The 25,721-nt window shown below is 41.0% G+C and overlaps 2 protein-coding genes and 1 long non-coding RNA gene across 8 annotated transcripts in view; 1 reads left to right on the top strand and 2 right to left on the bottom strand.

Annotated features, from left to right (window-relative positions):
- Positions 1–288: 288 nt before the first annotated feature.
- On the bottom strand, positions 289–1,660 carry LOC118501001. The gene is made up of 3 exons (XR_004903573.1): positions 1,622–1,660; positions 1,175–1,179; positions 289–424 (listed from the first exon to the last, which is right to left on the bottom strand). It is a non-coding gene; the product is annotated as an uncharacterized LOC118501001 (long non-coding RNA).
- Positions 1,661–3,649: 1,989 nt separating this feature from the next.
- Positions 3,650–13,105, top strand: LOC114499500 (small VCP interacting protein). Its single transcript, XM_028515721.2, has 4 exons — positions 3,650–3,820; positions 5,844–5,894; positions 6,635–6,748; positions 10,418–13,105. The coding sequence occupies exons 1-4, from the start codon at positions 3,767–3,769 to the stop codon at positions 10,430–10,432; spliced, it is 234 nt and encodes a 77-aa protein (XP_028371522.1). The 5' UTR covers positions 3,650–3,766; the 3' UTR covers positions 10,433–13,105.
- Positions 13,106–14,254: 1,149 nt separating this feature from the next.
- The window catches only part of GAS2 (growth arrest specific 2), a 115,078-nt gene continuing 103,611 nt past the window's right edge, over positions 14,255–25,721 (bottom strand). For all 6 annotated transcript variants that reach the window (XM_036029149.1, XM_036029147.1, XM_036029148.1 and 3 more), the window contains one exon: positions 14,255–15,456. In XM_036029149.1, coding sequence (XP_035885042.1) covers positions 15,238–15,456 — 219 coding nt within the window. In that variant the 3' untranslated portion in view covers positions 14,255–15,237. The remainder of the gene's footprint in view (positions 15,457–25,721) is intronic.

Here is a 25,721-nt window from a genome sequence, read left to right as displayed (position 1 = left end):
AGAAAAAGTCCAGTCACTGTTAGTATAGCGAGAACAGTTTGTGTGACATCAGTGTAACTTGGCAGCCAAGGAGAGTGGACTGGAATACACATGTGTGACCAATAATGACTTCTCTGTGCTAGTCAGGGAGGTGGTAGATGCTACTGAGCATATGTACTGTGTGGCCATCACATTCAAAATGACTGAGCGAGTAGAGTAAGGAATGTGCATGAAATTTTGCATTAAGCTTGAACACTCCACAGGCAATTGGTGACGCTGTTTCATCACAATAATGTGCCTCCTCATGCATCACATCTTGTGCAGTTTTTAGGCCAAATATCAATCAGTCAGGTGTCTCAGCACCCCTACAGGCCACATTTGGCACCCTGCAACTTCTGCCTTTTCCCAAAACTAAAATCACCTTTGAAAGGAGAGAGATTTCAGACTGTGATAATGTTACAGGGTGCAGCCAAGAGGGGGGGCCCCAAATAGGCATTTGAAATGTGGTCCAGAACTTAAGGTGTCCAGGAGATTTTAAGATGTCTCCATCCCCCACCCCAGGGTGTGGGTTGGGGGAAGGGACAAATGTAGCAGGGCCATTGAGAGCTGTTTAGCATAGCAACAGCCTTGCAGCTAAGCTCTGGCGTGGTCACTTAACATATATATAGCCTTTGGCTGGTTGCATAGATATGTTAAGTAGTCGTGATCAGCTCTAAGCCAGGGGAATGGAAGTAACTTCCCCACTCAGATGTAACTGGGGGGGGGGGGGGGCGCGGGTCCCCTGAGTTACAGCGCCTGCGTGGGAACTCAGAGAGGATTGGCTCCAGGACATGAGGCCACACCTGCCCAGACTCATGATGGCAGCCCAGTAAAGCTGGAAGGATACGAGTTCTGGCATGTGAAGCCGAGTGTGGGAGGAGTCGGAAATGGGGCTGCAGAAGAAGATTGACCGCAGGGATTTAAAACCCAGATTTGGCGGCCATTGGAAGGAGAACCATGCTGCTTTAGGAAGGAGAGCTGTGCGCAGCCCTGAGAGGGGAGAACCATGTGGCTGTGGAGGTACAGAGAAGATCACGGCCTTTGGAGAGAGCCACACAGCTTTAGCAGAGTGAAGACTCCTGCAGCCCTGAGAGAGAGGGAACCACGCGGCAGCCCTGAGAAGAGAACCACACGGCAGCCCTGAGGAGAGAACCACACAGCCTGGCAGAGTGGGGCCCCCACAGCTTTAGAAGGGGGAACCACCACCTGGTTTTAGCAGAGATCCTGGTGACTCAGCCGAGGGTGCCGGGAACCCAGGGAGGTCTCCCAGTCGAGATGGAGTTCTAACTGGGAATAGCCAGAGGACTGCCTGAGCCATGGACTTCTATTTCCTTTCCTGAGATACGGTACTCTGGACTGGGCAAAGGGGGAAGGAAGGAAGGACTGTGTGTGTTTGTGGGTGTTTTAAGGGACTTTGGGATTTTGGTGAAGACATTAGGTCACTACTTTAAGTTTGTATAGCATTAAATAAACGTTTCCTTTCCTTTTCACGATTCTCTGGCATTGAGAGACGTCTTTCCTCTGGCGGTGGACATAACGGACCCGGGGCCTTCTTTTAATAATAGTATATCATCCCAGGCCCCCCCTTGTTGTGTTCTGTAACAATAAGACTCAGGAAAATACAATGGGGCAGCTGATGATGACTGGAAGAACTGTGTGAGATCCCAAGTTGCCTACTTTGAAGGGGCCTGAGATATCATTGTTCTGTGTACAATGTTTCTTGTATCTTATCTTCTCCAATGAATGTCTCTATTTTTCATATAATGTGGCTAGATACCTTCTGGACAGACCTTGTACATTTTCACCCAAAGAACTGTACACAAATATTTATAGAGCTTTGTTCATGATACCCTCAAAATGCAAACAGCCCATATGTCAATGAATAATTAAATTCATTTTAAAAATGTGATACATCTATAAAAGTGGAGTATTATTTAAGATACATGCACACAGTAACATTAATAAATTTTAAAACTTTGTGTTGAAGAAGTACACATGATTCCATTTATCTGAAACTCTATAAAATACAGTCAACCTATAGCAAACAAAAAGCAAATCAGTGTTTTCTTAGGGCACAAATAAATGGAAAGATATATTCATGAATCACAAAAATTAATAGTTTAAGTGTCCATTCTATTGAGAGAAATCTGCAGATTCAATGCAATTCCTATCAATACTCCAATGGTATTTTTTCACAGACATGGAACTAACAATTCTAAAATTCGTATGAAACCAAAAAAGACCCAAAATAGCCAAAGCAATCTCAACAAAAAAGAACAAAGCTGGAGGGATCACGCTTCCTGATTTCAAACTATCTTACGAAGTTATGGTAATCAAAAGGTATAGTACTGCCATAAAAATAGATGCATAGACCAATGGAACAGAATCAAGAGCCCAGAAATGAACCCTTGCATATAGAGCTCACTACTATTGGACAAGGGAGCTAAGCGTGTGCAATGTGGAAAGGATAGTTTCTTCAATAAATGAATGATGTTGGGAAAGGTGGATAACAACCTGCAGAAAAATGAAATTGGACCTCAGTCTTACACAGCTCACAAAAATTAACTTAAAATGGATTAAAGACTTAAACATATGACTTTAAACCATATAATGGTGGTTTTGGAGGTTTTAATGGTGACTTTACAACCTACCTTTCTGTGGTATTTGAAGATACTCCAAGAAGCAAGGGAAACTAGTATAATGCAAGAAAAAAATCAAAAGCAGATGTGTGAAGAGATCAGAAACTTTACCTTTACCCAGGAGCTTATAGGAAATGAATTGCAGGTTTCACCCTAAACTTTTTAACTCATAAACTACATTTTAACTAGATGCCCAGATGATTTTATGCCTATTGAAATTTGAAAAACACTTAATTAAAATATTTCTGAATAGATCAACCTTCATCATTACCGTTGTAAGGCTAAGTGAATCCAAAAAATCAGGAACCAATGGGCACCTCAACTAACGCCATGTTCATGAGGCTGGTTTCTAAACCATAGTGACCTACAGGGAGTGGGAGAGGGTCCCGCAGAAGTAAGCCTGCATGAGTGTGGTTGGTAGGGTAATCATATAGGTGTAATAATTTATGGTTTTAATTTGAACATTTCACCTAAAATGTCACATGTGTGCTCCAGTGTGCTATTTTGTCACAGAATTACATGCTTATGATTTTGTAATAGATTTTGTAATAAAAACAGGGGCGTTACTTGGGCTGCACCTTGTACTTCATACTCTGCTCTCTCAACGGGAATAATACCGAGTCACTTAGAAGGCAGAACAGGGTGCTCGCGTCAATTTGCAATTCCAGCAAGTTTAATCCAATTAAATTTTAATTTCTTGGAGGTCCGAGTCCCATCTCACAAAAGAAGAAGCATAAGCCATCCAATGTCGTGTCACTCAGTTATAAACGGCCAGGCAGGTGAGAGCTATGGATACAGTTTCTCCATCCCATCCCTGCACGCCGCCCAAAGCAGGCGTTCCCTGGCGCCCCGGCCCGGTCCGACAGCCGCAATCCCGCTATCCCGGCCCCTGGGAGGCGGTGGGAAGCGGCCTCAGGGGGGCGGAAGCGAGCGCAAGGCCGGGGCGGAGTCGCGAGGGGAGGGAGCGTTGCCGCCGGGGGCGGAGCCGACCCGAGTGAGCCGCCAGCGGGGTGGGGCCCGGGCGAGCGCCGCCGACCTCGGCCGCGCGGATCACCGCGCAGTTAGCCCTTACCGGCCCGGGGCGGGAGGGGTCTCCAGCCGCTGCCCGGATGGGGATGTGTTTTCCCTGTCCCGGGGAGTCCGCGCCCCCCTCGCCAAACCTGGTGAGTAAGGCCGCGTTGCGCGTCCGCCCGCCGGCCCGCCCCGCGCGCACCTGTTCCCGGGACCCGCGCTCCCGCCAGGCCCGGCGCCGCGGGCACCTGTGCGGGCGGTTGGACCCGGTGGAGCGCGCCGGAGGCCCGGCGGGTGGGCGCCCTGGTGGCGGAGAGGTGCGGTCGCGTCCGGACGGACCTTGGGATCCTGCCGGCGGGACTTGGGCCGCCGCCTCCGAGGCGGTCTCCCCACTTTGCTTTCACGAAATTACTCGGGGGCAGTGTCGGGGTCTCTTTGCGAATTGGAAGTTGGTAGGACGCCGGCGAACGCCAGCTCAGCGGTGTAGGGGGCGTTCTCGGCGACGCTGTAAACGAGTTAGGGTGCAAAAAGGAATGCCTCTTTCTGCACTGAAGTGTCGAATCTTCTAGTAGGAGATGTGTGTATTCCTGTGTCTGTACGAGCTGTTTAAAGAAGGTGCTCAATATAGCCCCGTATACACCTGAGCTTTACTGGATATTGTATTAGTACTTTCCCTTTATTATTTATCTTTTTTAAGTTCTTCCTTTGAAAACGATTGTTTTACGTAGTACATACAGTTTTAAAAGTTGCCATATTTAGCAAATAAGAATACAGGACGCCCAATTTAATTTGAATTTTCAAATAGACAAGGAATACATTTCAAAAATAGGCTTGTCGCATACAATATTGAGATATTTATACTAGACTTATTCGTTGTTTATCTGAAATTCAAATTTAGCGGTTTGTGCTACACTGCATTTATTCTTTTTGTAGCTTTGTTTTTAACAGTATCTTTACACTAACACTGCCTACTGAGAGTTGCTAACAGAACAGCTGAATTCCTCTCTTCTCTCCTATCTTGCTAAAAATTCTTGTGAAGAAATTAGGTATTTAAGAAAGTGCATAAGCTCTTCAGCTATTTGGTTATAGGTACTGAAAATGACCTGGAAGTTGGTACCAGGGATTTCACCATGCCTTTTTTGCAACTGTTGCTTTTAAATGCTGTTACTTTTGTTTATCTGGCTGCTGATAAATTTCCAGTCTGTAAGCATCTGTTAAACCCTCCACCCACAGCCGCAGATAAACACGTGGCTCACTACTTGAATGACACTTCATTGTTGCGGTTTTTCTTGACCGTGCGAAATAAAATAGATCCCGACTATACCACCCACCCATCCTTCTATTTCTCTTTCTTTTTCTTTCCTAAGCACTTACTATCGACATACACTGTTTAGTTAATTATATTTGACTGTGTGCCTTCAGAATTTAATTTTCATTTGCGTGGAAACATCAGTATTTTTTCAATGCTCTATCCTCAGTTCTCAGGCTCCTAAGACATGCGATAGGTGTTCAGTAAGTACTGTACTTGTACAGGGAATGAATATGGGCGTATATATGGAAAACGAGGGAATTATTAACACAGCTCACACAAGTGTGCTACTTACTGTCCTATATAAAAATGCTATAATTAATACATGTTAGAGAAAATCATTGTTTCCCACCATGGAACAGTACCTTTCCTAAACATCCCACAGTTCTTCCTATCATACACAGTGAGATTCGCTCACTTCATTCATGAACCTTTCCTAAAAACACCAGCCTGCTTCAAACCCCCTTATAACTGGTAGTGCCAAACTTTGTATTATGAAGTATTATTTGTTTTATTGCCCTGACTTGCTTGTAAGCCTTTTTTTAAACAAAGGCAAATAGATAATTTTATAGACCAATCTATGTTTTTATATATATGCATATATAATACACAAGACATACAATATGTATCACATATATGTTTCAGCATGTTCTTATTTGAAAGTATGTTGATTAATTGTGAGAATGAAATTCAGGAAGTTGATTATTTTATAAATGTAAATACTGGCATTCTTGATGGAACATTTTGGGCCAGTACTAAATATTTTTATAAACTGTATATTATCTATTAGAGATATATAGGTATATAATTATCCATGATAATGTTTGGTTTTACTTTAAAGCATATTTTTTACATATATTCTTTAGGAAGAAAAAAGAGCAAAGCTTGCAGAAGCTGCAGAGAGAAGACAGAAGGAGGTGAGAATAAAAATGAAATTTTACCTAGTTAGAGAAGTTTGTACTTTATTCTTTTTTAAGATTTTATTTCTCTTTAGAGAGACGGGGAGGGAGGGAGAAAAAGGGAGAGAAATATTGATGTGATAGAGAAACATCAATTGCCGGCTTCTTCTCTGCACCTGGGCACCCGGGCACCCGTACCGGGGACCAAACCCACAGCCCAGGCTCTTGCCCTGACTGGGAATGAACCAGTGACCCTTCCCTTTGCAGGAAGATGCCCAACCAACTGAGTCACATGGTTGGGGCTGTACTTTATTCTTGATAGATGTCTATGGCTAGTAGTATTTTCTAACAAACATGGTATTGGATATCCTTTAAATTTATATTTAAATGTAATTTTTTCAAAGTGATCTCTGTGTTTCTATAAATTACATTAATGTATTTATATCATTTAATATATGAAAATTATTATACAGATGTCTTCTCTAATGTGTGATGCCCCTTTAATAACATTACTCCCTAAAATAAAATGACCGTGCCTTATAAAATACTGACAGATATGAAATTAATTTAAGGGGAAAAAATTGTATGGTTGCAAAATACCCAATGAAAAAATGATTTTTTATGTAAAGGTCTTATAGAAACAGTCTAAATCTTTGTTACCAAGCTGATCAATACCCCACCTTGAAAGCAAATGAAACAGACCAAGACACTTGGCTATTGAATTTTATTGTTTTTTGTACTCCTTAAATTTCTTAAAGGCTGCATCTCGGGGCATTTTGAATGTTCAGTCTGTGGAAGAAAAGAGAAAGAAAAAAGAAAAAATAGAAAAGCAAATAGCTACATCTGGGCCCCCACCAGAAGGTGGACTTAGAGTAAGTATTAAAATTTACTTAAGATTTACCTGGAATTTTTTAAAAACTTCAGTAACAGTCCACTCAATAGTTTCCTCTTAAAATGGATTATCAGAAAATTTTGAATTAATATAAAAGCATGGATACTATAGTTTGGAAGAAGTGTCAGTTTATTTGGACATTCTAGCATTTACTTGGAATAGGTTTGCTTTCTTTTTCCCAAAATTAAAATAGATTTATCCTGGTTATCTTAATACTTTATATAGTTAATCTTAACTGTGTAGAACACTCAGAGAATATGAAAGAGTGTAAAGGAGTCAAAATCACCCAAATTCAGTGTCACTCTGAAACTTCATTTCTTATTTCCACTTATACATAAATCTTACTAAATTGGACTGCACTAAAAATTTCTATTTAAAACCTACACTTTTTCTACTTCATGATATTTTTTACCTTTCCATTGTCATTCATGTCATAGTGAGGTATATGTTCATTTGGATAGTAGGGCCCACAGGAGTGAGTGTGACGCATGCACTTCCCAGTGTAGCAGTTGGAGCTCTTGACACTGGGAGGATAATGGTGGGCAAATTAAATAAGGTCCTTGAACTTAAGGGATCTTCACAGTCTAGTAGGATGATAAAGGTTTTATTTTACATGTTAAAACTCAGAAAATACCCTGGCTGGCGTAGCTCAGTGGATTGAGCGCGGGCTGGGAACCAAAGTGTCCCAGGTTCGATTCCCAGTCAGGGTACATTCCTGGGTTGCAGGCCATAACCCCCAGCAACCGCACATTGATGTCTCTGTCTCTCTCTGTCTCTCTCTCTCTCTCTCTCTCTCTCTCTCCCTCCCTCTCTCCCTCCCTCCCTCCCTCCCTCCCTCCCTTCCTTCCCTCTCTTCCCTCTCTAAAAATAAAAAAATAAAAAAATAAAAAACCTCAGAAAATAGTGATTCAGATACTAAGATTTATCTTTTGGTACATTTTTAAAGAAAATATCTTTCTCAAGTACATTTGTGAAAAGGACAATGTTCTGAATTTCAGTCAATTATATTTAACTTTTCAATGATTTATGAGTGCTTGCTTAGCCAATTCATTGTCTTCTCAATTCAGTTTGGTTTTTACTCTCGAAACTATATATACTTAGATGTATTTGTGGGGCAGGCAATTTAGGAACATTTTGAGCAGAGGTGATTCTCAGAGGCTCAGAAATATCACATAGAGGTAAGATTTATCTGTGTATATTTTATAATTATATGTTATTTTATCTAATTTCACTTAAAACACTTTTTTGTTAACTTTTAACAATGTATAAAATAATTGGTTTCGATATTAAATGGCTGTGACCATTTTGCTTATTTTTATTAATATACCCCCAACAATAGAATAGAGTAAGTTTAGTATAAAGTAAAACAGGTGGGAAATACAGGGTAAAATAGTTATCAAAAGTAAAGATACTTTCAATATTATGTTGAGATAAAGATCTGTGTCACCAGGTTTACTTCACAGAGGGTTCTCAAAAACAATTTGTGAACATTAAATTATAGGACTGGTAATGATGCTGAGATCTACTGTTTCATAGTAGAAAAAAAGGAGGTAATGAGGGACTTGTCACACAATCTTATAAGGAAAGGATACTTTGTATATTGTCATGCCCCCCACAGAATCTTATAAGAAAAGGATACTTTGTGTATTGTCATACCTTCCAACCAGCTCTGCCTCTGCCCAGGATAACTGGCATTGGTATTATGCACTGTCTTTTGGAAAGGCAGCCTTATCTTAAGAAGTCAAGGTGGTGTTGGCATCAGGATGCAGACTAGCATCAGTACAGAACACACCACTACAGGAGTGACGACAGACCTCTGTGCAGTGGCTCTCATCCCTGACCGCACGTCGGAGTCTCAAGAGGAACTTGCAAAAGAGGCTGAACCGTGTGCCCCACCTTATACAGTCAGAATCTCTGAGAATGGGGTGTAGCCACCAGTATTTTTTTAAGCTCCCTGAGGTAATCTAATGTCAAATCAGATTGAGAATCTCTGATCTGGCGTTTTTTACCCTAGTCCAAAGAGAAACTGTGGAAAATGGACTCCCATGGTAAAAACATGTTTTAAAATTCTGTATATTATGTTGTATACTATATCCCTTTCTCAGAAAAAAGAGTACAGTATTCAAGGACTCTAGGACAGGGTGTTCAACCTGTTGGCGTCTCTGGCCACAGTGGAAGAAGAGGTGTCTTGGGCCTCGCATTAAATACACAAACACTAACAACTGATGAGCAAAAAAAAGGTCCATGCATAATTTGCGTGATATCCACCACAAGAGATAAGCAAAAAAGTCGCTCATAACAAACCTAATTATGCAGTGGCCCTTTCGATAATCTTTTAAAATTTTTGAGCAGGTCCCAAGTTTGTGATTGCTAATATAGAAAATGTACATAGCTAAGTAATAAAACATCATGATTTAAAATTTTTTTATTATAAAAGTAAAAGAAACGAGGACAACATAAAACTAGTGGGATGTTTGACATTGTATTTGAGAAACTAGTGCATCAGTATCTGGTTAGATAGAAGGAGTTGCAGTTCCCAGCGAGTCCCCAAGGTGCTCATCAGATATTTTGGTTCTAATTTTACTCTTAATGTGTCTCATTGTTGAAAGTAATTGCTTGCAAATGTAGATGCTGCCAAATAGCAATGACATGGATAAGGTGTGACTATGAAGCCAGGGATATTTGTTTCTGAAAGATAGGACCTATGAAAGTCCAGTAAAGGGACATGATCAAATTTTTAAGTTGGGCATCAGATTGCAGCGCTATGCATTCCATTTGAAAATTGGCAAGTAGCATATTTATGTCGACTGAAAATGGAGTCACAAATATATGCCATAATGTTTTAAGTCAGTTTACAATTTTCGTCTTTACTGTATTTTCATTTTGTAGCTTCATTGTTTTTATTTGGTGGTGTTTGTTTCTTTTTTTCCCCTTTAGTGATTATTAGATATTTAGGATTTAGTTGCCCATTAATCTGACCAGATACTTTATTTCTTTATATGTGTAAAGTAAAATTTCATAAATCACTGCTATTCACAAAAATCAGTTTACATTTGCATATCCCAGTGATTTTCAATCTTTTTCATCTCATGACACATATAAACTAGTTACTAAAATTCTGTGGCATACCAAAAAATGTGTTTTTTGCCAACTAACAAAAAAATAGGTATAATTTTGGTTCATTCACACTGGACGGCTGTTGTGTTGGCTGTTGTCATTTTTTTATTTGACAATCTAAGGGAAAATAAGTCAGTGCCCTGACTAAATAGTCAGGTATTGCATGTTTTTTTTTTTGATGTGCAATAGGAATATTAATTCGATTGCCTCTCACCCACCCCCAACTGAGAACCTGGCCCATGCCCAGGCATGTGCCCTGACTGGGAATTGAACTGGCCACCTTTAGGTCTGCAGGCCAGTGCTCAATCCACTGAGTCATACCAGCCAGGGAAGGTATTGCATGTTTTAAAAATTCTTGTGGCACATTGGTGATTTTTTAAAAAATTCTTGTGGCACACCAGTGTGTTGTGGCATACTGGTTGAAAATCACTGGCATATCCCATCAGCCCCTCTTTGCCTGTCTGTTCACTTGGAGTATTGTTACGTAACCTTAAATAAAATTTACTTTTCTCTGTATGTTTTTATTTTCTAGTGGACAGTTTCATAAAGGAGAATAGGAGTGAGAGTCTACTGCCAGTAACTAACATCTGCAATCAAGTGGACGTCCTCTATTTAATTTCTTCTTTTTGAATAAATGAAGATTCAGGCTTTGTAATTTTAGTGCCCTTAAATGCAGTGCTTTTTCAGTATTGAAATATTGAAAATGATTTCAATATTGATTTTCAGACTTGGAAAATGGCCAGAGCTTTCATTGAATACTTATTTTCCTACATTTGCTGTTCTGCTGGTGGTGGGTAATTTGCCATTTTCAGTAGTGAAATCTAAAAGGTGAATATATATATATATATGTATATCACATGTAAAGATTCCACATACATCTCAAATATTAAAATTTGCAGTTTTATTTTCCCTCCTTCATAAAAATGCTCTACCCGTTTATGGTTGTGCTGCTTAGCCACACGCTTCTTTTGTTTCATCACATATGAAGCCTTTTGCTTAAACTTCTGGACATAGTGCCTTTCAACTGATCATCAGGGAAAACCTTAAAATCATTCGAAGGGGTTACATGAAGGAACACTGTAAATTTTTATAACTCATTAGGTAATGAATATTTGTAGAAAATGTTGCATTTCTCATTTGTTTTCTACTTGTGTAGCTTAGGAACACAACCTACTGTTTCACATTACAGTAAGTTTTTGGCTTGCTGGATTCAAAATCACACACCAGTGGCGCCGTCAGAGGGCAGCGGTGCCCTGCTGTAGAGCAGCAGAGTGAGCGCTGTGAGGGTCTGTGTAGTCACTGAACGAGTTAAACTAAGAATCAGGGTGGGTTAGACCAAGCGGTGATGTACTTGTCCAAATTTCATAGATGTTTTTATTCTTTTGTATTTATTTAAAAATGACCATAAGATTCATACAGGTATGAAATTGCCAAGGCAAATAGGAATGCCTGAAAGAGAAACATATAAGTACTGTATTTTAAAAGGACTGCTTTAAATATAAAAGTATTGTGAGGTAATTCTGTTAGGCATAGTCATGAATTTTGCAGATGTTTATTAGTAACATGAGTTTTATCACATTTTTGTTTTTTGAATTTTTTCTTTTTAATGTATACTGAGCTAAAGTAGGAGAATCGCTGTTATCTTTTAAGTAGCTATTATGATCGCTATCTCTTTTGGATGGCAAGGCTACAGTCTGAGCCCTAAATTAGAATTCGCAGATACTGAGTGTCAATAGGGACTAAGTTAAATAGACCTGCCCATTTGATTTATAGAAAGGAAAGTGAGCCACTGTGTCGCTCATCCCTACCATAAGACTTATGTTAAATTGCAGTGTATTGTATATGTTCATTATAAAGAGTTTGAACTATAATATAGGTCTCTTGACTTATCATTGGAAAAATAACCCTTTCTATTATGGCATGAAATAAATATTTCATGATATCCATGCAAGACATATAGTTAGGCTCAATTTTCTTCATCCCTTAGGGGATTAGGGGCAAAATCATAAAGGATAGTGAAACTATTGAATTTCATTTTAGAAATAAACTTTTAACTTTATGAACGTGATTTTTTCCAAGGCAGAAAGGAAAAAGGATTATTACCAGCTGAAAGGATATAGAACCAGATGTATCATCCTTGAACTGTGCAAATCCATCCTCCTGTTTTAATATAGAGATCACAGTTTTATCTGTACTACATCCTCAGAATGACAACTTGGGTTAGTGTACACAAAAGGTTTACATCTAGGGGATAATTCCCTGTTTCTGACAGCAGCTTATGTGCAAACACCATGCTACGCGCTGTTGAAGCATGAATGGGAGGCTGCTGCATTGCTTTCTGGGAACTGTGGGAGGTCCTGCTCCAGCCAGCCACAACCTGCCTGCCCATGGGTGTGGGCAGCTTCCCCAGGCCACCTGGGTTACGTGGGTTCAGAGGTAATACCCAAATATTAGGAACAGTGTTAGGAAGGGAAAGGGGGAGACTAAATGCCTGACAGGAAACCAGTAAATTATTACTAAAAAAGGAATATTTGTGCACACGCATACAGATAGATCCAGGCATCTCCCTCATAAAGTTACGAATCACTTCCTGATGAAAACCTTAATTAGGAGCCAGTTTACCATAATTCATAACTTAAATAGGAAAACACAATGCTTAATATACCCAAACCTCCCACTCAAATTACTAAAATGTTAATGAAACAGTAAAATGCATATACTTAACGATTACGATAAGACGTAAAATGCCTGAATCACTGCTTTATTCTTCTAGTTGTCAAACAGATAACGTGGCTGGTGACAAAAAGCTGCATATTATTCCATGAACTCTTGGTTGACATGCTGCATGTTTTATTAAGCATCTGTACGAGTCACTGTTCTGCCAGTTGTGTTCAGAATGTAATTAATAGTTTTCCCACACATGGTTTTGTTATAAGTTCTGTATTGCCATCTAGGGATATAAATACACATTTTTCCTTTATAAAAGTTGGCTTTGGTTGTCTCTGTTTAACACAGTTTTATCCTCACTGTATCTTAAATAATTAGAACTTGGGTTAGTGGTTAGGGAAACCTCAGCAACACTGTCGTCTCTTTGGAGTAATGAGAGCAGCGCTAAGAGCTGTTCGGTGTGTCCATGCCATCCCTGAAGTTGCAGGCGGGCATGTTTCTTTTCCAGTACTCTAAAGAAGAGATGATGTCACTAGTCCCTTGTTTTCTTAGAGAAATACCACCATAATAGGTTCTAGCTATCATCCTTGGTCCCCCAGGAGAATTGACATCAACCTTGCATTTTCCTCTCTTCCAACAATTCACCTTGTTTATTAGAAGAGTTATGCCACACTCTTAGGGAAAAAAGTAACTTGTCAATTTGAGATTTGAGTAATAACGGCACAAATAGATCAGTAAGAGGTTGGTAGCTGCGCATGCCCATCTGTGTTGAGAACCTCTCCAACCTGTGGTCAGATGAAGAGATGGCAAGAAAGAAGTATCATTGAGATGTTCTATTGCTGGCTCTGAAGAGGGAGGAAGGGGGACGTGAGCCAAAAAAACCAGGCAGCCTCTAGAAGGCGGAAAAGACAAATGGATTCTCTCCTAAGAAAGGAACACAGTCCTGCTGACATCTTGCTGTTAGACCCAGTGAGACCGTCGAGACCGCCTCATACTTCTGGCCTACAGAGCTGCCCCATAATAAACGTGTGTGTAAGCCACTGAATTTCTGGTCACTTGTTACATCAGAAAACAAAATACACGAAGAGATTAATATTATTTTTGTTAACTTAGACTTCTTTTTTAAACTAAATTTAATTACTAAAGATATAACTATGTTTACAAGAAAAATTTAAGCACAGGAGAAGGTTTTGATAGAAATACTCTTGCCAATTACTACACAGAGCAATTCAGTGTAAATATTAGCTTAGGAACATAAAATTCAAATCACTCGATATCAGTGTTTTTAAGACACTACAATTTTAGCCACTGTTCCAAGGTAATTTCATTTCCTACAAAACTTTAATTTTCCCCCGGAATGATTATCACCACTTTGGTGCCACCAAATTACACTGTGCCTGTTGTTTACAAACTTCCCATTTAACAGGTTGGATCGGCTGCATCTAAAGTGATCACATGACAGGCATTTCCTCCCTGACTTTCTGGAGCAAAAAAGGTGGATGATGTTGAAAAATGAGGAAATGACAAATTACCTCTGCCTATACTTTTTATACTCAAGGTAGCATTTAAGGGGCCACCTATGATAAAAGCTAGACTCTTCACACACTACCATCCCTCAGCTGCCCAAAGTGAAGAAGTAATTTAACTCTCGGGGAAAGATGCCGCTTGAAGATTATTGTTATTTCAGAATGAGGCATTGATATTGAGACAGATGAAATTTTTTTCAATTTATCTTTTTAATTTTTGAATCAGTGAGGACAACATTTTGCCGTTTATGGTTACAAAACAGCTCTGTCCTCGGTGTACAAGGGTATACATAAGTCTGTAACATTATTAGCTACAGTGAATTGACTGTACTAGACAGCATAGCAAAGTAGGATTAACTAAAGATATACTTTAATAAGAATGCTTTAAAAGAACATGAAGTCAATGAACATTTGACTGTACAATTTACTCTGTCAAAATATAAATGTATGGGTCAGCTTATGGGTGTGAATTACACTTGGTCTCAACACAGCCCGAGGAGTGTGTGGGCCAGTTTATTAGCGATTCTCTAAGGGGCGTGTACTGAAAACCTCCAAAAGTACCCCAGATATTTGGTCATAGATAAGGGATAAACTTTAAGGCAATCTTCCGAGTGAATGTAAACTTCTCTGAAGTGGACTTTTCAGTAAAGTATTACTGTTGCGAATACTCTGGACTTCTTTATAGTGCTATTGGGTATTTTTAGTAGCACATTATTACACGAATTGTCACTTTTTAAAAATTAGCTTAAAAATCCTGCAATTACAAAAATGTCTGGGGTTCTTTGTAGACATAACACAGGCACTTTCTGTTTTCCTTATTTGTAAATCCTAAATATTTTCTTCTAATAAGTTTTTCTCTCTTGCTAGAAGTGTATTTCTAATACTGTATCCTAAATACTGTGTTCACCTATTGAGAAGTAATCATTTGCCTACAAATTTGTCTAATCTAAATGTGAATTAAGAATTTCTTTTCATAGGTCATTTTCTACAGAAGCATTAAAATAAATAGTGCTACTCTTTGAACATTTTTTGATATGATGGCATCTTTCTGTGTGTTGCACCTTTTTCAGTAATTTGTGGAGCCTGTGAACTAAACTGACTACACTGGAGAAGTGGACACAGGCCACTGTGAGAGTCCCCTTGTCATGACCCACTGGTTTCACTTAATCTCCTTCTTAGCCTTGTAATTGGCAGAGACCACCAGGTAATTATCTGGATTCATGTCCTTGAGGGTGGGAGACTTGCTCTGGATGGGGGACGTTTTGCCGTCCACGCGGGAGATCTGCAGCATCCGGCAGGGGTCGTGTTTCAGCAAGTACCCTGCGAAAGTCTCCCAGCCGCCTCCCACGCGCACCATGACATGCTTGTTGTGCAGCATCTGCAATGAAAGGAGAGCAGAGGGTCACGTTCTCGGAATCCTCATGGTGCCTCAAGTCGACTTTCAGTTCTACACGTTGTTACCAGGTTTTGTCTGTCTGATTTTGTATGCCCCGAGGTTTATCAGCTGCAACATGTCTGTGCTAGCCTACCATTTCTAAAAGCAGCTTTGTTTGTGCCACGCAGGTGCACCAGGGGCATACACCCCGGGACCCAGCCCTGCCCTGCTCTGTGAGTCAGGGTCTGCATATGGACCCTTTGATTGGCTTAATGTGTCTGGAGGCTTCTCTGACACCTCATATTCCATGACAGGCTCGTCTCTGCCCCCATTTCCTGCTGCCGCCTCAGGTCCATGCTTCCTTCTCCCCCACCAGGCTATTCCCCTTTGAACTGGGACCTAAATGACCATGGGAATGTCTGCTATTGAATAGAAGGCTAATAATCACACAGATACTTAATAGCAAATAGCGTTGAAAGTGCACTCAGAAAAACTGAAGTCTTCCAAATCGAGATGTTACTGAATGGCCAAACATCTTTGTTTTCCTTGACTCTTATTCTTCCTAATTACTTCAGAATACATCTTTCTAAGAACACTTACCTTCAGGCCCACAAGGCATTTAGAGCTTCAGGGTAGCAAGTCTACAGATTCAAAAATGAAGAATATATGGTTCTCTCTATCTAGTAGAAACATGTCAGAGCTTAGGGTTGGCATAGAAACCCAAAGAAATTCATCCTGGCATCTTTCAAATGCCAGGAAAGGTAAGATTATGGGGGAATATTGCACCGTGACCAAAGACCCTGTTGATGCTCTCCCTGCCCACAATTCAATGAAGACGAACTGGTGATGTGATGTCATCTTGGGAAAGGGATGGAGTTGTGTGAGGGGACTTGGGAAGTTGTTCTCATTGTCAAGTCTGCTCAATCTATTCAAATTCACTGTGTGTCAGCTGGAGATCTGGATGTTTCTGACTCCCACTGAGCAGGGACAGCTTGTGCCGTTACACTTTACTTGTTGAGAGATGATAGTTCTGACATCTTTACATGCAAACCCACAGAGTCTTGCATGTGTGGGTGGGGGTTTCACAGACTCCCAGCAGTCCACCCAGGGAACTCATGCTAAGAAATTCCAAATCGTGGCTACTGTGAAGCTGTTTTCAAAAAATCAAATAACAAGCAGACTGAAAATCAATAATTAAAACTATTAGAATCATGAGAATTACATTAAATGTAACAGCTGGTTATTCCCATTTAGAGTACTCGAATTCTAGAAAAGTCTTAGAAAACACGTTCTTGCTAGAAGCCTTTAAACTTCTTTTAGTATCAGATTTTACTCCTTAAACAAATACTCCTGGGAGCCCCTGAAATATAAAGCAGATAAAAGGAGTCAGGATTTAGCTTGTAGCTATCTTGCCTCCCAGGTCCTGTCGGTGGTTCTGTGTTCTGTTTTTCTCAGGTGAAGACATCGAGGCCCACATCTCTCGTGTGATTTGCTTAGAAGAGGACCCAGATTTTCTGATTCCCAATCTAATGCTTTTCCCACAATATTCATCCTTAAAATATACAATTCATCAGGGCTTCAATAACTGGCCTATGACTGGCCTGTGCCCATTCCCACAAGTTGTTGTATGTGCCTCTACTGCCTGCTTCCAAAACCGGAGTTGCTGGAACGAAGGCCGGCACCATAATAGTACTTTTGACCCTTCTTCCCACTGTTCCCAGAGAGCAGCTTGGCCTATTGTTGAAGTGCTGGCACCAGCTAGGCCTGCAAATCACATTCAAGAATTGCCTCTAAACATCCTTGGTATGAATGCCTGAGAGGCTATTCAACCAGAAGAACTATCAGGACAGTTTTTAAACAATTAGCTAACTCTGGAAAACAGTAAAGGAAATGATTTTCCACCTGGAGCACACAGGTGTTTAAGTACAAACTCTCCTTGCAGAATCTTTAATGACTCCACAGGCCCATGCAAGGAGGATCTGACATGAAATTGTCATACTGAATGTGCCTAACACAGGAATTAAATTGCTGCCCACCTTTTCTTCCATATCCTTCCTATAGCTAATCAGTAACCTAGGATTTGCTAAGAAAGTTAGTGGACAAAGTGGGCCACAGTTTCAAGCATGGGATTAAGGGCCATTGACTGTAGAAGTTCCCTCCCTTTTCTTAGTTATGTGCTCAGTCTCAAGAAAAAAAAAAAAAATCAACACCCACCTTCATCTCTGTAAAGAAAACCCCTATTGTTTAACCTAAAAGCAAATCAACATGCTATAAAGCAAATTACTGTCAACTCTTCCCTTCCTCCCCTCCCCAGTGCTTGCCTATACAACCCTGGTCTTGGATTGAGGGTATAATAGTCCTTCTAGGCCAGGGCAGAGCTGCTGAGCTCTGCCAGAACCCTTCCCATCTCCAGAGTGTGACATTAGGCCAGTTGCAATTCATTAATCCAAACGATTTGGGTTTTAGCTCCATTACCTATTCCTATTATTCTTAAACACACTCCCCACCTTCATCGACATCAGTCTGCTGATGGCTTCCCCTTAATTAGGCCTGGCTTCATCTCTCTGGGCACCTCCATGGGCTATTTTACTTCAGACTACATTTATCCTTTTTCCCATCCTTTCTCATCACAGCAAAAAGTCTTTCTGTCCAAGGTCAATTCCTCCCCTATGTCCTCATTCCCATTACCGCTCATGCAGAAGCTGGCTGCATGGAACATCCCTTCTCTCTTCTTGCTCTCCAATTGATTGTATAAATGATCCATAACCTTCAGGAAATAAACATACCAACACACCCACCCATGTCTTTTCCACTTTTATTCAAAGTTAACCACTTTTCCTCCCACCCCAGGCTACTCTGTTCTCCTGCTTTCTCCTTAAATCTGATATTCCTGATAGTTCTGTTTACACTCAGTGTCTTCACTTGTAACTTCCTCCTCACTTTTCTGCCCCAACCTCTTAACTGACTGCACCAGGACCGGAAACCAGAGGGCTTCCAGAATTATCAGCTTCAGTGGCTGGCCCTTCATCCTTATCATTTTTTAACTCAAGTAAGCTCGCTGATAGTATTCTTTACTCTGTTAGTGTCTATCACAAGACTCTCTGCCCTGGATCTCCTGCTACCTACATATCTGTTTGTTCTTCCTCTGCCTGTTTGATAAATTCTATTTCTTCTATTTTTAAGCTCTGCTGTTCTAAAGGATCCTGAAGGATTCTTTCTGTTCTCCACTGCTTCTCTCATTCTAACCCCTCTATTTGCAACCTTATGGTTTTCACTACCATATACTATATTTACAAATTATAAGCCCTTGCTCTTACCTGAGATCCCACATGCAGACATCCCAGTCCATCACCTTCCACAGGGAGGCCCCACTAGCCCTTCCTAGTAAGTAAGATTCATGGCACATGCATCTCTGTAACTAGTCAGATACCAAACATGTTCATACCCCTCCTAAGTGTTCCTCACGGTATTTGTTACTATTGCCGCTGTTTCATTCAGTGCCTCATCTTTTCCCTGGGCTACTGTAAATGCCTGAGTGCCCCTAACCTTTCCTCTTTTGATCCATTTATTAAACTACTACCAAAAGTAATTCCTTAAAATGCAAATTTGATTGTCTCCTGCCTAAAACACGTTCACTAGCTCCCTCTCTCCTGTAGGCTGAGATGCAGTTCCCTTGATTTCCATACATTATTCTCCTTCACCAGACCTGAAAACCTCAACTGCCCTGCCCTGAGCTCTGGGACCCATGAATTCTTTTAGTTCCCTATTCCTGAAAAACATACTCTTTGTGCACATTTGCCCCTGATTGTGGACTTCCAGCTTTGCCCTCCCTATTTACCAGGACTATAAACCTTCCCCTATTCCAACATCACCTCAACCTGAAAGATCTGAGACCACACCCTCTCATCAGGTCAGCGAATGCGTCCTGGCTGTCTGCTGTTTAGTTTACACACAATTTCACTGTTTCACCCCTTCTACCGTCCCACACTTCACCACTATGCCCCCTTTAATAATGTGTGGGCTCTCTGGAGAGAGTGGCGATGGATTTCTCGGTTTTGGGAGCTCAGAACAGTGTCCGTGCTGTTGTCATGCAGCATTCCTTTTTGTGTACAATTCCATAGGCTCTCCCTGCTCTGCCTAATCTACATCATTATCAGTATTGTTCCCATTTTATAGATAGGAAAGCAGATGCTCTTAGGAGAACTGATGCTCTTAAAACAGCTTGTGCAAGGTCACACAGCAAGTCAGGTGCAGAGCCGCAACAAGGGCCCTTTGGCCCCAAAACCATAGCCACTTGTTCTGTAAAACTCCTAGGTTTGGTTTTTCGCATCTGCTTAGTTACCTACTAGTGAGAATTTAGCACAGGCATGGAGGGGATCACCAATGTCAGAAATAGAAATAAGGAGCTTAAGCAGATTAAATGCTCACGTAAAATGATTTACAGTGTTTATGTTCTAATAAACTCTAACTAAACATTGAATTAATTTCAGGAGATTATCTTCTAGCAGCCCTGATTCCTACAGAAATAAGCCTGTGTCAAGGGCAGGTAATAAGACAGGATATATTTTTCCAGGTTTCTGCTGGTATAAGCGGGACAGGCTTTGATCCTCTGTCCAGGGTACACCTTACAGCTCCCTTATTATTTTTGGTGCTTCACAATGTTGAACAATTTTGTGCTCTCCTTTCCAAAAGATAACTCTTTTTACTGGCAGCATTAATGCACATATCAATCAGGTATTTAATATTGATTTTCTATACTGTTGTCTGTTGTACTTCTTGAGTAAAGAAAAATATGTTCGAGTTGCTACAAATCTTCCCCAATGTGTGTTGCATACAGTGGTTTTTGCATGTTAGGAGTTAGGTCTATTCTGGCTCTTTCTATTTTTCACAACTGGCCTCATTTCTCACTGTACCCCTGATGCTGACACAGGGAAAGAGATTCCTACAGATAGAAAAAAAATCAGTAACAATAATCTTGTCTCAGTGTTTCCCCCAACAGCCTTGATGATGTTCTATAAACAGATCTGGGCTGTTACAATCATTGCAAACATTTTGTTTATCTTGTTCAAGTGAGGAAGCTGTATATAGCTATATTAGCTATAGTATACAAGCAACAAAACAAGTAAAAACACCATGAGCAAAAATAAACAATGACTAACAGGAAGTGTCTTTTAGGTAAGCAGAATTTAAAGTTAAATGCTTCATGTTCATATATGGTAGCTTTATTTATTTTTTTTAATTCTCCAGCCTAGATCTGCTTGAATATTCACATCTGTCCTTCATCATAATTCCCACGAAATGCTTCAGGTGTCACCACTTTCTCAAGACAACAATGACAACAAATCTGTTTCATTCTGATTCAAACCTCACATCCTCGGTGACCTTGAAAACCGAGACAAGCAGGAGTGTCTGTCAAGGGCTCTGAGTGCCCATGTCATTCAACCCCAAGGATGTAGAAGCTTCCCAGCAGGCTGCCCTCACCACCTCTCACACGTCACTAACCACCCCCCCGCCCCCCGCAGTCTGGCACCAGGGGATCTTTCTAAAAGGAAAACCTCATCACGCCACTGCCCTACCTTACATAAAACCTGTGAGTGGTTCTCCGTAGTTTCTCAGCCATTTTTAGTTCCAACCCACCTGAGAAATATGACTCACTCTCAGCACAAGAAGTCTGTGGCAAAGATTCTGGGGGAGCAGCATTTGTGTGTGTGTGTGTGTGTGTGTGTGTGTGTGTAAGGACTGCGTAGAACCTGCACCTTCAGGGTGGGCAGCAGCACACCTAATATCCCCGCAATTCTGATACTCTCTCTTGTAGCTCTGTCCCACCAATTCCCCTTACCCCCAGAACACTATCCCGCCACACAGGGCACTCTCTGGTCCAGCTACAATTCCTTTCCCACCTTCTCTCTCTCTGCGCCAGAATGACTACATGCAGTTGTGCAGCTTGTGTGCACTGCACAACTATGCAGTTATGCTGCGGCGCTTCCTGTCTGTGCCTGAGCCACCCCCGAGTGACCTGCCCCACAAACACTCTGGAGTCCTCAGAATTCCCCGAGGGTGTCATGCTTTTCTACGTGCAGAAAAATGTTCCACACTCACCAGGCAAATTAAAATTCATTCCCTTCCTTTGACCATTCAACACATATTTACCTGTTAAGTGCCAGGCAAGGTTATTCCTTGCTAAATTTCATACCCAGAGGGCCCAGCACAGTGCCAAGTATACAATGGGCTCTCAATAAATGTTTGTTAAATGAATGATTGAACAAAATTCACACCTACAAATGCTGCACCCAGGCATCACTGCCTTTGTGGAATATTTTTGTACTCTCTAACCTTTATATTACCTTCTCGGAACCTTGAGATTTTCCTGCAAAGTACCTATAATAGTTTATTGACTTATTTAGTTGTTCATCTTTCTCTAACTTTGTGTGACCTCCCTAAAGAGTTGCATCCTTTGTACACCTGGCGACAATGACAATATGTGAGAAGTAGAAGACATTACTTACTTTTGGAAAGTAAAAGGAAAAGACAAAGTGATTTGTCTTTAGAAGAAAGAGTGAGAACAACCAGGATGTGAAAGGTAATCCACAGCAACCATCGTTTAGAGCAGGGGTCCCCAACCCCCTGGACCAGGGGCCAGTATCGTGTGGCCTGTTAGGAACTGGGCTGCACAGCAGGAGGTTAGCAGCAGGCTAGTGGGCAAGGCTTCTCTGGCATTACTGCCTGAGCTCCATCTCCTGTCTCCCTGCCATACCCAGTGCCCGGGTCTGTGGGAGAATTGTCCTCCATGAAACAGTCCCTGGTGCCCAAAAGGTTGAGGACTGCTGGTTTAGAAAATTGCTTGAAAGAAAGTTAGATTTTGGTCAAAAAAATGAAGCTATCACGGGAATCATAAAAAAGAAGAAGAGGGAGAGTCTGCTAAGTATCGATTTAGAAACTGGACAGGAAAGAGAAAAAGGAGGAGGAAGGGAAACGAGAATAAGAAAATATCCTGAATGAATCCAGAATTAATTATATTATTCTCTTCATGATCTTCTTCACAAATCCTCATTACACCTGGAATGCATTTAAAAAAATAATTGTTCACTGGAGTGACAGATGACTCAATAAAATTTTCACACACATCCCATTTTATCTCTTCATGCCCAGGTGTTTGGGGTCACTCAGCGCAATCTAGCTGTCGTTAAACCCTTCCCCACTTCACTGACCACAGCGGCTCACATCTCTGCCCACTCCGCTAACCACTCTCCGCCCGAGCCATCCTTTAGGAGACAACCGTCTCTGACACTGATTGCCCAGAAGAGACAACATACCCAAATTTAGATCAGTTCGGCCTCCTGGGAGATCATATGCTTCCTGATACTTCCTTGTCATTCCTGTTTGCTGTGTTTTTACAAGACATCATAACCCAAGTGAAAATATTGTTTTTAGAATGCAGGCATCTGCTCTCCAGAGAAAGAGTGTTAAATTAATTTATAAGACAACAGGCTCCATCACCATCTAATGTTATACTGAAATGGCATATGTTCAAAATTGGGTGACTGGGAATTCAGCTATCTGCCTCAGGTACCATAGCACGTGGAGGAGGAGGAAGACAGCAGGTGTCCAATCGCTGGTCTGCTGTGTTGAAAGCTTGAATCCTGCATTTTTTCAGGTAAGTGATAAAATTACCTGTGAGTAGGGCAACCGAGGCTCTGTTAACCACAGCTGCCATGTGAAGACTTGTTTGTCACAGATCCGAGATTCATCTCATCCTCTCTAACTTTTGGAAATTATAAATGGCTAAATGCTACCTAAATCAACAAGATTTTGGTATTATTGCTTTCTGGTTTACAAAGCAAGCTACATATTCACTGCTGTACTTTTGTTTTCCTAACGGCTCTTTCTTGATGATGTCTTTTTCTTAGACAAAGCTGCAGAGAGATGGCTTAACAGTGTCCATTTGTTTTGCCCTTACCAGACGGCCCACATATGGTCACTGCTAACTGACTGCACAGCTCTGACACCTTTATTTAGTCTCTGTGCCTCAGTTTCTCATCTGGAAGTGATTATAATAAGTCCTTCTTCCTAGAGTTGGTTGGACAAAGATATCAATATTTGTAAGCTTGTAGCAAAAGTTCCTGGCACATGATGATCAAGAGTAGCCTGCTGTTGTTATTATTATTATTAAAGCAACAATCTTGTTGTGATGGTAATGACAGGCTTCTTATAGACTTTATTTCATTTAATTATTGGAGCAACTTTAAGTAGTTTGCATTACTATGTACATTTACAGATGAGGAAATGGTAGCTTAGACAAATGAAGTAAATTGCCCAAGATCACCTACCTTGGCAGTGACAAAGGTTAGATCTGAGCCTGATTCTCTCTGACTTTGAAGACAATACTCACTATCACTTAACTATACACACACTAAAGGAGCTCTGCCAGGGGTCATGGCAGTCTGTGTTCTTATCCGGACCTTCCCGTGGACAACACTTCATTCAGGAATACATGTTGACATTTTACAATGTCTCCATCGCTGATCACATTGCCCACTTCTGCACATACCCCAGACACACCACAAAGAAGATGTTTAAGACATGTTTGGAAGAATCTATTTGAATTTGAACCTGATTTAATCATCCATATAAAACAAACAACAACAACAACAAAAAACATGTTGAAAATTAGGTTCCTCCACAGTGCTTTGCCCTGGGCCCCACACTCCAAAAGGAAACCGTGCAGGAGAAAGAACCCTGACAGTCTGCCAAGTCCTTCCTCTTGTGTGGTTTCCTTTTGTTGGCACCCCTGCTCATTGCTTCACCAGCCTAGTACTGCTATTCCCATTGCACAAATGAAGAAATAGAGGCTTACGGAGTGTAAGTGGGTGGCTCACAAACACACAACAGGAATACAAATGCAGTCTTCCGGCTCCCGGTTCTGTGACTTGTCTTTAGTCATAAATCATCCATTGGGGGAAATACAATGCTCACACTCTCATTGGAAGGATGACCTACTGCAGTGACGCAAATGGTAATAGCCGGTCCTCCTACTGGAACAGGGCTTTGAGGCAGAAATCTGGCTATTGAAGCTGGTCAGAAAAACATTTCTGGCCTGCTTTTGTCGTTTCCTTCTGAGGAAGTTCACTTCCCAGCCTCACTGTAGACAAATGACTCTTTCTGGAAGCAAACATGAGAAGAGGAGCTAGCAGATGAATGTAATGATTGACTGGCAAAAAGTTCCATTTGCATCTGCTTGGAAATCTGTGTAGGAGCACTTAATGCCAACTGCCTGTCAGTTCTCATTTACTTGTTACGTAAGGTCTCCATTTTCCCAGCTCTGCACCAAATAAAATTAAGAAGCCTGAGCTGCAATCTAATTACCTGTCTATGGCACCATTTCAGACAGGGAAGGCTCAGACAGCAAAGTTATGATAAATATTTTATAGAACACTCAGCCTAGGGAAAGCAATGAGGTGGAAGATGCTGGTGCTGGAAAGAAGAGCAGCCAGGAAGGAGGATATGCAGCTGGTTTATACCTGATTGAAACTGGAATCCATCCACCCCCCAAAATGTCCCAACTATTCAGAAAGGAAAGCCTGCATGCCAGTGGCAATGAAAGCCCACCCATCCCTTTCACTAATCAAATGTTTGTCTGACTTGATCTGAACTCCCCTTCTCTCTGATAAACACTGATACCAAAACCCAACAGACTGGAATCAGGGCTTAAAGAGCTGTAAGTTCTTTTGTGGCAATGATACACACCAATGATTTCCAAGTTGCTGTTGGGTCCCCCAAATTAACAACAATGTCTGTAATCCGGACACTGGAAAAACTATTACCTTTAGTAGGTCCATTAAAATTGAAAACAAAGTATTACTAAAATATATTCAAATCTTTTATATTGACAAAATATTTGAAAATGTAAGTCTTCTTCCTCTTAAAGCCCCAATCAAATGAAAGGCAAGGAACAAAGATGTTATAAATCCACAGGACAAAGGATGAAGGGAAATTGAGAGGATGTTAACAGCAGATAAGAAAGGTCAGCTGAGTGCAACAGAGCAGGCACGGAGATGAATGTGAATTTCAGATAAATGGCAAAGAACTTTCTTAGGATAAATATGTTCCCTACAATATTTGGAACATGCTCATACTGAAAAGGACTTGTTGTTTGCCTGAAATGCAAGTGTAACTGAGCACTCTGTTTTTATCTGGCAGCCCTACACACACACACACACACACACACACACACACAAATATGCAAATCCCTGACTCCCTCAAGCGAGTCA

The sequence above is a fragment of the Phyllostomus discolor genome, chromosome 6 (assembly GCF_004126475.2).
Source record: "Phyllostomus discolor isolate MPI-MPIP mPhyDis1 chromosome 6, mPhyDis1.pri.v3, whole genome shotgun sequence".
NCBI lineage: Eukaryota > Metazoa > Chordata > Mammalia > Chiroptera > Phyllostomidae > Phyllostomus > Phyllostomus discolor.
The sequence above is the reverse complement of the archived record's forward strand: the minus strand, read 5'-3'. Positions and strand labels throughout refer to the sequence as shown.

Coding starts and splice junctions, on each gene's coding strand:
- LOC114499500 (XM_028515721.2), top strand. CDS start 3,767: ATGGGGATGTGTTTTCCCTGTCCCGGGGAGTCCGCGCCCCCCTCGCCA. Junction 3,821..5,843: donor CGCCCCCCTCGCCAAACCTG/GTGAGTAAGGCC, acceptor TATATTCTTTAG/GAAGAAAAAAGAGCAAAGCT. Junction 5,895..6,634: donor CAGAGAGAAGACAGAAGGAG/GTGAGAATAAAA, acceptor AATTTCTTAAAG/GCTGCATCTCGGGGCATTTT.